General features: G+C 52.0%; 1 protein-coding gene across 1 annotated transcript in view; it reads right to left on the reverse strand.

The window, feature by feature from the left end:
- Positions 1–4,990: 4,990 nt before the first annotated feature.
- The window catches only part of SLC45A3 (solute carrier family 45 member 3), a 17,603-nt gene continuing 9,593 nt past the window's right edge, over positions 4,991–13,000 (reverse strand). Inside the window, exons 2-5 of the mRNA XM_007470689.1 lie at positions 10,492–10,893; positions 8,889–9,674; positions 7,918–8,183; positions 4,991–5,770 (exon numbers count right to left, since the gene is read on the reverse strand). Of these exons, the coding sequence (XP_007470751.1) occupies positions 5,333–5,770; positions 7,918–8,183; positions 8,889–9,674; positions 10,492–10,663 (1,662 nt within the window). The 5' untranslated portion in view covers positions 10,664–10,893 and the 3' untranslated portion in view covers positions 4,991–5,332. The remainder of the gene's footprint in view (positions 5,771–7,917; positions 8,184–8,888; positions 9,675–10,491; positions 10,894–13,000) is intronic.

Raw genomic sequence — 13,000 nt, forward strand, 5'->3', positions numbered from 1 at the left:
CCATACTGGGTTTCCCTGGTGGCACAGTGGTTAAGAATCCGCCTGCCAATGCAGGGAACACAGGTTCGAGCCTTGGTCCGGGAAGATCCCACATGCCACGGAGCAACTAAGCCCGTGCGCCACAACTACTGAGCCTGTGCTCTAGAGCCCACCCTCCACAAAAGAGAAGCCACTGCAACGAGACGCCCATGCACCACAGCAAAGAGTAGCCCCCGCTCGCCGCAACTAGAGAAAGACCGCGTGCAGCAATGAAGACCCAACGCAGCCAAAAATTTTAAAAAGTATTTAATTAAAAAAAAAACACACAGTGAGACATCACCTCACACCAGTTAGAACGGCTATTATTAAAAAGACAACAAGTGTTGGTAAGGATGTGGAGAAAAGGGAATCCTAGTATATTGTTTGGGATGTAAATTGGTGCACCCACTATGGAAAACAGTATCGAGGTTCCTCAAAAAATTAAAAATAGAACTGTCATATGATCCAGCAATTTCACTTCTTGGTATTTACCTGAAGATGACACAAACACTTGAATTACTGGTTTTGAATTAAAAGATATATGTACTCCAAGGTGCATTGCAGCATCATTTATAGTAGCCAAGATATGGAAGCAACCTAAGTGGCCATCAATAGAGGAATGGATAAAGAAGATATGGTGGGAATTCCCTGGCAGTCCAGTGGTTAGGACTCCACACTTTCACTGCCAAGGGCCCAGGTTTGATCCCTGGTCAGGGAACTAAAATCCTACAAGCCATGTAGTACAGCTCCACACACACACACAAAAAGAAGATATGGTGTACGTGTACATATGTGCATGCACTCACACACACGCATGCACACACACGCACACCCCACTGGAATATTACTCAGCCATAAAAAAGTCTTGCCATTTGTGACAACATGGATGGCTCTAGAGGGTACTATGCTAAGTGAAATATCAGACAGGGAAAGACAAACACTGCATGATCTCACTTATACGTGGAATCTAAAAAAACAAAACAAAACAAAACCAGACTCAAAGACACAGAGAACCATGGATGGTTACAAGAAGGGAAAGGGGGCCAGGGGACAGCCAAAATAGATGAAGGGGATTAAGATGTACAAATCTCCAGTTATATAATAAATAAGTCATGAGTAAGTAATATACAGCATAAGGAATATGGTCAATAATATTGTAATAGCTTTGTATGGGGACAGATGGTCACTAGACTTATTGGGGTGATCACTGCATAATGTATGCAAATATCAAAGCATTATGTAGTACACTGAAACTAACATAATATTGTATGTCAACTACGTTTCAATTTTAAAAAAAGAAAGAAAAGAAAAGCCTCTCTGAGCCCAAGTTTCCTGTTCCCTAATGATTCCCAGTCTCCTTTTGTGTATTCTGAAACAGTTTGCCCAAGTGTTCATTCTTTCTCCCTTGGATCAGGAGAAAGAATGAACATGGCTTCTGGGCCAGGTTCTACGTTCTGGTGGCACAGACAGGCTGACATTAATGACTGACTGGTGGTTCTTTTTGCTTCTTCTCACACATACACACATACATGCTGAAAGCCTTGGGCCAGGCCTTCAGCTCTGTTTCGGTGTGGTAGAAATTAGATAGAGAAGTAAAATACATATGTATGTAGATATATAAACATATATAATCTATAATCCTGAATTTGAATTGGAAATATCAGCAGAAACTCACCATGTATTTACATTAAAAAATTTTTTCCCTAGCTTTGTCCACTGAAAAGACCTACAACCAGTGATCAACCTGGTAACAAGTACTCCCAATGCTGATATTATGATCTCCATGGGAAAAAACCTTTTTCCATAAAAAGCAATCAGAGACCCTTAGAGAAAATAGCTCATTCCAGGTCTATGGCAAGAAATATACAAGATGAGCCCAGGCATCTAGTCATGCCAGAAAGCAAAGCAGCGTTCAAAGACCACTTAGAAGTTTGTCAAAAGGACTCAAAGAAATCAACTTGAAGAGGCTGCCACTGGCCAAAGATGGGAAAAATTTGAACATGAAGAGCAAATGCAAAGGATTGAAACATGTCACATATGTTTAAACACATGAATACATAATGACATTAAAGGGAAAAACCTCTGTCATGACTAGGAGTTAACCAATTCATTACTTTGAAAACTGGTAAATATAAGGAAAGAGTCCAGCATTTGGTTAGGAAAGAAAAGAATATCATAATTTTCCAATGCCTATGAAAAAAATGGATCTAAGATATCAATGTTACTAACATCAAAAAAGGAAGACAAGCAGACAATACATATTCCCTTCTATGGAGGTGCACAAACCTATTAAGTATTCTTGCAAAAACAAAAAAAAACAAATCTGAATAGGTCTCTGACTATAATTACCAAAATAGAAGAGCAATTACAGAAAACAGAAGGGCAATAAAAACATGTGAAATATCACCACAGGGATGCAATCAGCAAAATCCAGATGATCTACAGGACAAACCATCTAGTTCCCTTAACAGATGAATTGCAAAGAAAAAGATTAAAATTGAGGAGGTACCTGTGGATTACAAGAGATTTAAGAGACACATCAACCAACTGCAACATAAGGAACTTATTTCAGTTTGAACAAAAACTATACAAAAAAATTTATGAGACAGGGAAATGTGAACACTGACTGGATATTTGATTATACTAAGGAATTTTTTTTTGGTCTGATAATAGCAAAGTGACTATGTGTGTTTTTTTAAATAAGTGCTTATCTTTTTGAAATACATCCTGAAATATTTAGGGATGGTATATGATACCTGAAATTTCTTCAAAATTATGTAGGAGTGTACAGAGGTATTAAGTTAAACATTTAAATGCCTGTGTCCCTCTGATGGGACAATCAAGTCTGAGTCTAACCAAGCCTCTAGATCTTATTACCAGATTATGGGGGGAAAGGGGGAAAGAAGGAACATTTTAAATAACACTGAGGATACAGTCAGCCAAACATAGAATGTAGACAATTCTGTAGGAAAAATGGCTGTTTCTTCACCAATGAATGGCATTTAAAAAATAAAGAGGGAAACTGTTAGAGATTCAGAGAAACCTAAGAGGCATAACCACTAAAGGCAAATTAATAGTTGTTTTTCTTCGATCTTGATTTGAACAAACCAGCTGGAAAAAGACATTTTCAAGGCAATTGGGGAAAAATGTACATGGGCTGGGTAATTGATGATAAGGAATTACTGTTTGTTGAATATACTCATGGTATTGTGATCAAGTTGTTGAAAAGTCCTATCTCTTAAAGATACATTCTGAAGTATTTTCAGGTGAAGTGAAATCGTATCTGCCATATGCTTTAAAAATACGGGGGCGGGGAAGGGTGGGGGAGGGGAAATAGATGAAATAAAAATGGCAGAATGTTAATAAATGTTGAAGTTGGGTTCATTATCACCAGGCTCGTTTCTTGTGTATGTTTGAAAACTAATAGAAAGTTAAATAAAACATAGAACATTTTAAAAATAAAGCTAGTCCTTGCCTAGGGTGTTAACTATACTGACCGCTTGAATTTAAGGGACAGGAAGGCCGGTCAAGTTTGAAGGGGTGAGGAAATGGCAAGAAGACTGAACTTGACCTGAGCCTGGCAGGAAGGGTGAAGGAGGTGGGAAAGGGTGGGAACCGAGGCACAGTGGTGTCGAATCCTCACCCATACATGCCAGGGGCTTCCTATTGCTGTGGTTGATAGTGGGTGCTTGCTCCATCTCCTTGGCCACACCGCGAGCCATTTGAGAAGGAAAATGCCCCCACTCTCTATATTTCTTACTCTTCCGCCCTCGCCCTCACCCTCAAAGGGACTCCCCAATTCTGGGGAAGCACAGCCATACCCAATCGCCAGAGGACAAAAGTGTTGGTCTATGGCTCCACCTGCTGGTAGTGCTGGGAACTGAAGCTGCCAAAACGGTCCTGATGAGAAGGAAGCTGAGGATAATTTGAGAGAGATTTGGTCTTTTCCGCTCAGAAAAGACACAAAGACCAATTAAACATATAAGAAGGCTTTAATTTCATCACCATAAACATTATACTCTGATTGCTCACATACAGTATAAAATATTTACTCCACTAAATAAATAAGACATAACATTATTGCAAACGGCACTTAAAGCCCCTGGAGATAAGCCCTCCTTAGCCCAGGCAGGGGGTGCTCCTGAGTTTCTGTGCTAGATTCCCCAAGCACAGATATGCCCTGGGGGCTGAGACGGACAAAGGCTCAAGGAGCCACACTCTGTGCTTCTGGTCCCAAAACAGCCCCAAGGAGAGGGCTGTGGAGCCAGTGGGGAAAGGTGGGGTTGGGCAGCTCCTTCATCAGCCCAGTCCTAGAGGGAGCAGAGGGGAGCTGCGGGGGACGGCAGGGCCAAGAGGGGAGGTGAGGCTACGGAGGCTGCTGAGACCTGAAGCCCCACCCTTCACCTTTCCCCAGCCCTCCCCGCCTTGGGTAACAGGATTTGGGGTATATCAGTTGGGGTAAGCAGAGCTTCCAGGCTCAGGGTTAGGCGGTTCTGGGGCCAGACCAATCACTCCAGGAGAAGGAGATTCTGACAATTCTCAGCCCAATAACCAATCGTCTCAGGGGACCTGGTCAATAGGGATCTCATCCTACCCAACCCCTAAACACCTTGATTCCCCTTCTACTTAAATAAATAAGTTAATTATTTAAAAACCCGTGTCCCAGTGATGGCAACACAGGGGCCATCAAGCCAAGTCCTAATAAAATGCAGGGGAGGGGGAACAGCAGAGAGGTGGCGCTGTGGGGCTAGGCAGCGTCCCTTCTCCCCTCGGGACCGCGTCCCCCAATAACTTTCATACTTTCAAATCCTGTGGAGGAGCGTTTCACATTACAAACTCCCATGCAAGAGCGACACTGGGAAAACCTATGGGATAAGAGGCCTTGGTTGTAGGAGAACAGGTGGCTGAGTTTACTCAGCTCCCCAAATCCCTTCTCTGGGTATTTCTCAACCAGGACACTAGCTGTTAACCCTGAGCCTGGGTGATCCCCCAGCAGAGTCCTGCATTCCAGTGCACAGAGTTAATTAAATGCCCTGCTCTTCTTTCCTTGTGGAAATCCAGACTGAAGCCTGCTGGAGAGCTTCCAGTCAGCCAGCCCTAAAGACTGAGGAGAGGTGGGAGGGAAGAAGCCCCAGTCCCCTACTTGTGCAGCTATGCACCTCACTGCCACAGGGAGGCAGCAGAGAGCCACACCACTTTGGCAGCAATAGAAACTGGAAGGCCAGCCCCCAGCCCTACAGGGCCAACGGGGGACTGGAATAGGGAGAGCTGGGACCCAGTGAGGCAGGTCCTCCCTCAGTGGGTTGGAAGTACTCTACACAGAGTATTTGGCCAAGTCGCTCTTGTCAAATACCACCTGTGTGACAAAGTAAATGGCAACCAGACCCAGACCTGCAGCCGACACCATATAGGCAGTGACAGACTGGCTGAGCTGAACAATAGAGCCCATAAACAGAGACGGGGCCACCTGGGACAGCAGGAAGGCACTGTCCAGGACGGCAAGGTCCAGGCAGATGCCCCGGCCCGGAACAACCCTGGCCTCCAGTGGCTCACCCACCACTGCACGCATGGAGACATCGCAGGCAGAGGCCCCACAGAGTGCAGGTGGAGGAGGGAGCAGGCCGCTGCCTCCAGCACCTGCGTGTCCATTGGGGAAGGGAGATCCGGCCTTAGGGCCTGGCGAGAAGCTGGTCATCAGGCTGTCCTCACTGGCACCACCTCCATCATCTCCACGGTATTTGGGCAGGAAAACCTGGGGGGAGGGGAACACACAAGGACAGGTATGTACCCAAGCATGAGATCCCCCAACTAGGAGAACAGGCCCTGGCCTTTATCCCAGGGGCTAGAAGAAACCAGGCACGAGGCCTTAATGGAAATCGGGCAGCAGGTCAGAAAACTGAGCAGACCCTGCTTGGTCTGGGTCTAGTGAGGATTCTCCTCAGAAGGCGGGCAGGGGGGCAGGAGGGGACATCTGAAACCAGAAGTCTAGGTCTCCTCTAGCCTCTTCTAGAATCAGTAAGTGACAGACAAACTCAGTGCTGCAGGTTAGGAAGAGAACAGAACCCCAAGGTAAAGGAAAGACACAGAATAATGAAGACAGGTGGGCAGAGAGACATGTCAGAGCAGAGGAACAAAGTCCAAAGGTGGGGCCCCAAGGCCCCAAAGCCCCACACAGATGCTCCTAACCCTCCTCCTTCCGCCCCTACCACCTCACTACTGGGACACCCTTGTCAACCTCCAGAGAGATCAGAGAGAGACGCTCCCTTCCCACTGTGGGGCCCAGGCCCAGGCTACAGTTGCTGCCCTACTGTGAGGTCTGCGGCCCCAGCCTGGGGCAGGGAGGATCCTCAGACTCAGCCTGGAGGAAGCGAGGAACAGAAAGAATCGTCCTCTTCCCGACTCCCATGGTCCAGCTGTGCTGAGGCCGAAGCCTTCTCGTTCCTTCTCACTGTCTGCCTTGGATCAGTGTGACCTGCCCGTGACCTGCCCCTGCCCTGCCCGCAATGTCCCAGAGCCTCCCTCCTATCTAAGGACCGAGGCCAGAACTCATCTGACCACTTTCCCAAGGCCCACTAGTGCCTAACACAGAGCTCTCAGGGTCAGCTGCATTAGCGCTGGGAGCCACAGCAGAGCTCAAGCCTGACACCAGGGAATCCCAAGGCTCATGGTGCAGCCAGAAGTGGACAAAGCAGACGTAGATGGGGTGCGGGGCCAACCATGCCTGGGACCTCACCTCCTGCCTGCCACCCCACAAAAGATCAGTGCAGCTGAAGCTTGGAGAGGCCCCTGGGGACAGACGTGTTCTCAGCCTGAAGGGAAGACCACCAGCTCCGCACATTCCCTGGCACATGCCCAAGCCTGGCTTCCGGACACCAGCCCAAGCCCCCAGTCAGGGCAGGAAAGCGTGGAGGATGATGAAGGTTATCAATGCACTGACAGGGGACTCGGGGACCAGCTTCCCCCAACCCAAAGCCCCACCTCCGCCCCCACCCCTGCAGCTACCTATTCACTTAACCAGCCTCCCAGTTACCCCACCCATGTCCTACAAGGGGCAGACTATGTCTTTCCTACAGTCTAGAAGCCCTATGAAGCCAGGCTGCATCTCTTTTTCCTTGGGACGCCCCAACTTCTTGCCCTCTGGGCAGAGCTCTGCACCCAGGGCTGTAGCTCAGTGAGGCCAATGGAGACAACAAAGGTGACCACACAGCCTGGTCAGGAGGCTTCCCAGAGAAGGGGGCCCCTGGAGGGGCTGGTTAGTGTGGGGCTGAGCAGGGAGGAGGCCCCCCCAACTTACACAGTGCCCAGGTGAGCGGTGTCAGGTGCATCAGGCTCAGAGATCCGCCATGGGGGCGGGGGGAGGGGACGAGGCAAAGGAGTGAGGCAGGAAAAGAAAAGAGAGAATTAAACAGAAAAGGAAGACAAACCAAAAGAAGGGAAGGGGCAGTAAGGAGCTTTCCCCATCTCCGAGACCAAAGCAAGGTTTGGGTCACTCACAAGGTCCCCCCCTGAATAAGGAGAAGCATGGCCCACACCAGACCTTTCCCACTCACTGGCTGCTGAAGCCGGGTGCCCCAGAGGTCATCTGATCCAGCCCCCTGCCTCTGCACAGAACAACCCAGCCCTGACTGAGGGCTTCTGCTAGCCTGATTCTTCAGGATTTCCAGAGAAGGATTTCACATTTCCTGCAATCATCCACTTTAAGTGCTTTATAGTCCTGACACCAGGAAGTCATTCCCAGAATCTAATCTACACCCTCCTTCCGCAGCCCAAGTCTCTGGCCCTGGGGCTACAACAGGCTTCCTCTCTGATCAAAGAATTCCTTCTCCAGCTTCTCTTGCCAGACACCGGTCCTGGGCTAGGCCCCTCCACCCCACTCCACTCAGCGGCCAGGGCGAGTACCTGCTTCTCCCGGTGGTAGAGGGATGCTAGCGTGTACGGCAGGATCTGCAGGGCAGAGAAGGTGAACCCAGTGAGGGCAGCTGAAGCGGTCACCACCACCACGCTGCGGGACAGGCACGTGGCGCCGGCAGCCACGGGGAAAGCCACCACGCTGGCCAGATAGACTGCCCGGGTGCCGAATCGCTGCACCAGCCGGTCCATGACCAGAGAGAAGAGCAGGGAGATAGCACACTGCAGGAACAGCCCCAGGCTGCCCATCCGGACCCCTGGAGTGGGGAGGGGGAAGAGGCCATCAGACAGGGGGTGGGGAAAAAGGACCCAATACCATGGGGCGGGGGAGGGTTGCTCAGAATTAGGAGCCACAGGCACCTGCTGCCCAAGACCTGCTATTTTCTGGACCTGCTCCCCAGCATCCCCTGCCCTACCCATAGCAACGGGAGTGTAGGTTCTTCCACTGACCTCAGGGAATGTGGCCAAAGCCACTGGCTAAGGGCAAAGGAAGATGTTCTAAGGGTTGGCTGTGCTCAGCTTGTCAAGAGAGGTAGAGGGAACACAGACATTTCTGCTGTGGGCTCCAAGACAGAATTCCAGATGCCTGAGCTTGAAGGGGCTGGCAAGGCGATTTGGAAAGTCAGTAGGGGAGCAGAGGGCACACTGAAGTTCGGGCCAGGCGAACCCGAGGCCCAGCTTCTGGACCTTAAATAAGCTCAGCCTCTTCCTCCATCAAGTTGGGGCAATGACTGATCAAACTCTCCGACCAGCCCAAGGCTCTGCTGAGACTGCAGTAAAGCCACTCTGCTCCTTGAGCAGCTGCACACGCAGCCTGCACACTGGCCCATTTTCCTGGTGGGGAAATTGGGGCGCAGATGCACAGCTTCCAGCCCAGGCACAGGCTGTGGGCATCTCCCTGCGCCCGAACATCCACTGGAGGGCAGCTCCCACAACAGGGCCCCGGGCTGCCAAGGCCTTACCTTCATCATAGTGTCTCCGGGCCTCAGTGCCTGGCTCAGCCCTGGGCACACCCTGGTACAGCCCCTCGCCCACAAAGTCTGTGTAAAACAGTGTGAAGGTCATGAATGCCATCCAACTGCACAGCTCGGCCACGAAGAGTCGGCGTAGGGTGCGAGGCATGCGGCAACAGAGCTGGTGCAGCCGGGGAAAGAGGGTGCGCGGGTTCCAGAAAGCCAGGCGGGCGTGGCACGGGCAGCAGTGGGGTGGCACAGAGGGGACCGACAGCCCTTCCACTGGCTCGGCTGGGCCCAGCGCTGCCTCCTCAGCCACAAACAGTGTGGCTGCCACGCAAGTGAGGAAGATGAGAGCGAGCAGGCCAAAGAGGCACTCTTCCTGGGTGCCCAGGTAGGGGGCCAGGGCACTGGCATCCCAGTCGATGGCAGGCAGAAGGTAGCCCAGGCAGCCTCCCAGGCTGATCATGAAGGCGTAGACGGAGAACGCCTGGCGACAGTGGTCTGGGTCCCGGAAGAGGTCAGAGAGGAGGGCCTCCAGCGGAGTGAAGCACACCTGGCCGCAGAAGTCCAGCAGCCCCACGCCCAGGATCAGCAGTGCCAGCTCCAGGGGCCTGGTGTCCGGGCACAGCAGCCCCGCCAGCCGGCCGGCCCTCGGGATGAGGAAGAGGCTCAGCAGGACACCCAGGGACAGGGCCCAGATGAAGGGCCTCCGGCGACCATAGCGCCCACGCCAGTGGTCGCTGGCTGAGCCTAGGAGTGGGACCGAGACCAGACCCAGCACTGGACCGATGCCTGCAAGAAGGGCAAGTAGTATGAGCTGGAGGCTGGGGCCCAGAAGGGTCAGGGGGAAGGGTACCAACTGCCTCGAGAAGGCTGGAAATGATGATGATATCACGTGGAGGGCCAACTGTGCACTGGGGCTGTGCTGAGTACTTCACAGGACCCCAATTTACTGCTCACAGCTAGGACCACTAGTGCCCCAACTGACTAGTGATCGCCATGCACAGGCACGCTTTCAACAGGCAGTCTGACCCCAGAGCCTCTCATCCTGACAGAGGCCCCTCTTCCTGGGAGTCACATGATGATGACATTTGCCCTCCGTGGCTTTTACAGAATTTGTCCGCAGTTAGGAGCCCAGCCCCTGCCCTAGCGGCAAGAAAGAGCCCTGGCGGTGGGGGCTGAGCGTGGTCCCGACCCTACCAATCAGCAGCTAAGCTAGCCGTCCAGCAGCCTAAGTCACCTAACGGCTTATTAGCTTCCATCATCTTCTCTGTGAAATGGGTAACCTCAAAGCATTGCTGCAGGAATTAAATGAGACCACAGGTATGAATTACAAAGGGCAGTTTCTCCAGTGTCTCCTGTGGGCCATGCATGGCGTAGGGACCAGAGATACAGAGGTCACCAGGGAATGTCCCTGTACCCTTTTGTTTCTCTCAGACCTCCCTCAGCCCAGGGTCACCCTCTCCCCAGCCACGCTGACCCACCAGGCTCAGGGACAGCAGGCAGCCACCTCTGCTTCCAAGCAGCTCTTTGGGCAGAGGCCCTGTCGCTCTGCTTCCCCAGGGGACACATGTCTGGAGCAGGAGGGAAGGAGGATGTGGGGACTCACCCAGCACCATGGTCATGAACTTCTCCTCTACCCCCACTTCCAACAGCAGGGGTGGCACGTAGGTGATACCTGCAGCCAGGCACACCTCCAGGCCGAAGGTCAGCAGATTGACCAGCAGGAGCTGGGCTTTCCGATGCCGCAGAAGGCGGCTCACCCACAGCCTCTGGACCATGATGCGCCAGGCGGGTAGGGCTCCGGCCTGTTCACACACTCCAGGACTGCTCCGTCTCAGCCTTGCTCCAGATGCCTAGGTCTCTCCTCCTTGCTGCCACCGACCGCGTAGGACTCAGCCAGAAACCCATTTCTGTGGGCCCCCCGTGCAGGTCTAGTTTCTCAGCCATGCTAACCGCCTGTCTGTCGTCGTGGGGTGCCTCGGTGGGGACATGACTCAACACTCAGATCCTAAAAGAGCTGGGACAATCACACACACAGAGTATTAAAAGAGCTGGGAGAATCACAGAGTATTAAACGAGCTGGGACAATCACACACACAGAGATTCCCGGGAATCTGATCTCCAGGATTTGCTCTGAATTCTGAATCTTGTTCACTCCCAGGCTGATGGTGTGGCCCTGCCACCCAGGTGTCCCAGGCTGATGGTGTGGCCCTGCCACCCAGGTGTCACCCCCTACTGGCCAATCAGGAAGTGCATGTTAATACTAGCCTAAGGTTGACATATTAATAAGGTAAATGATTTTTAAATCTCAGTGCACTCCAGAGCCAACTAGATGTCAGTAATTCTCTGTTTTGGAATATCTTTTCAATTGCCCTTGTTTCCTAGTATTGAAGGGAAAAAAAAAAAATCAAACCAGCTGAATTCCCAGTTCCCGAGGCACTGTTTACCAAGGCGCCCCCTGGAGACCCTCTGCCAGGCCTGGTTTGTTCGCTTTTCTCTCTCTACTTCCCAAAGCTGGGCTGTTCAATTCCCCTTCGTTAAGAGTCACACTTCCTCTTCCATGCTACCTGGCCACAAGCCATGCTGCACCATAACTCCACCCGAAGGACGAGGGCAAGGAGGAAGACAAGAGAGGCTGTGGTTTGTCGGGTTGGGTTTTAACCTCTCACTGAAACCATTTAAAAAGCGCTCCCCAGGCTTCCCTGGTGGTGCAGTGGTTGAGAGTCCGCCTGCCGATGCAGGGGACACGGGTTCGCGCCCCGGTCTGGGACACGGAGCGGCTGGGCCCGTGAGCCATGGCTGCTAAGCCTGCGCGTCCGAAGCCTGTGCTCCACAACGGGAGAGGCCACAACAGTGAGAGGCCTGCGTACCGCAAAAAAATAAAGGAAAAACAAAAGCGCTCCCCTGGAAGAACCTAGGCCTGAAAACCTCTACCTTGAGTTTCTCTCCATGCTCAACGTCTATGGGGAGGACATATTCCCACACGTGCTGCTCAACTGTCAGGGGACAGTGGAGCCGGTCCCAGGTTCCAGCCTCACAGGGGCATGAAACCGCACCACCTGGCAGCAAATGCGATGAGGCCAGTGACCCCCGGGCAGACTTCCTCTATCCCCACCTGGCTCCACTCTCAGCAGAGACGTCCCCACAGCCCTTCCTGCTAGGCCTCCTGTGCAGAGACATCCCACCAGGGGAGTACCCACCCTGGGTCCTCCACCCACAGGCAGTGGGCCTCCAGATCTTGCTTCCTGACAGTGGCACCCACTGCAGTCCGCTGTTTACCAGTGACCACAAAAGAGGGGAAATCAAGTCAGCTATGCAGAGAAGGTATAGAGGGTGGGCCCTAGTCCCCCAACCTGTCATCCATCCCATGGCGGCGTAGACGGGTGGACAGAGCTTCACGCCTCTTGTGGCTAGAGTCTGGAGTGCCTTCCCCAGCCTCACCGACTCAACCCCGTTGATACCGTTGAAGGGCACTGCTCCTGTACAAGGTTTACTGCCAAGGGCCTGGGCCCACCCGAGAGCCTTCCTGGAGCACCCTCGGCCCTCACTCATGCCCTCTTCCAATCTCAGCAGCTCATGACTTACTTGGTGCTTCAAATTCTTTTATCGTTTCAAATATCATTAAGCCCCGCAGGGACTTTGGTGTTATGAAGCATGTTGTAGGTTGCTCTCTGAGGTGTGCCACAAAGAAAACAGACGGCCATCAATCCTGGGTAAGATGTGTCCGTTCCGTAACTGCCTTCCAGGGCTTTGCAGCTTGTAGACTAAGGAAGGGACTTCAGACAAGGCTAGGCAGCCGCCTCCCCCAAGTTCCACCAAGTCTGGGAGGGCCTTGGAGACTCATCTGCCCTGGGTTTTTAGGGGACCAGGTCCTCCCTGAGCAAACAGACTTTATCAGACGCAGCCTCTCCCACAACATGCACCCAAGCCCTGGTGGCTCCCTGTGGTTTAAATAAATTGCAGCTCTCCAGCAAACATTAATCACCCCACCTAACTTACTCCCTCCCTTAATCCAGCTCCCCACTCCCAGCACCAAGCAGGACCTCCACAGCCCACGAGGGAGAATGGCAAAATCCTCCTACAGCCCAGAGCCTCTCCCCCCCGCCACCCCCCCA

This window comes from Lipotes vexillifer, unplaced genomic scaffold, assembly GCF_000442215.2.
Source record: "Lipotes vexillifer unplaced genomic scaffold, Lipotes_vexillifer_v1.1 scaffold1122, whole genome shotgun sequence".
Classification (NCBI taxonomy): Eukaryota; Metazoa; Chordata; class Mammalia; order Artiodactyla; family Lipotidae; genus Lipotes; species Lipotes vexillifer.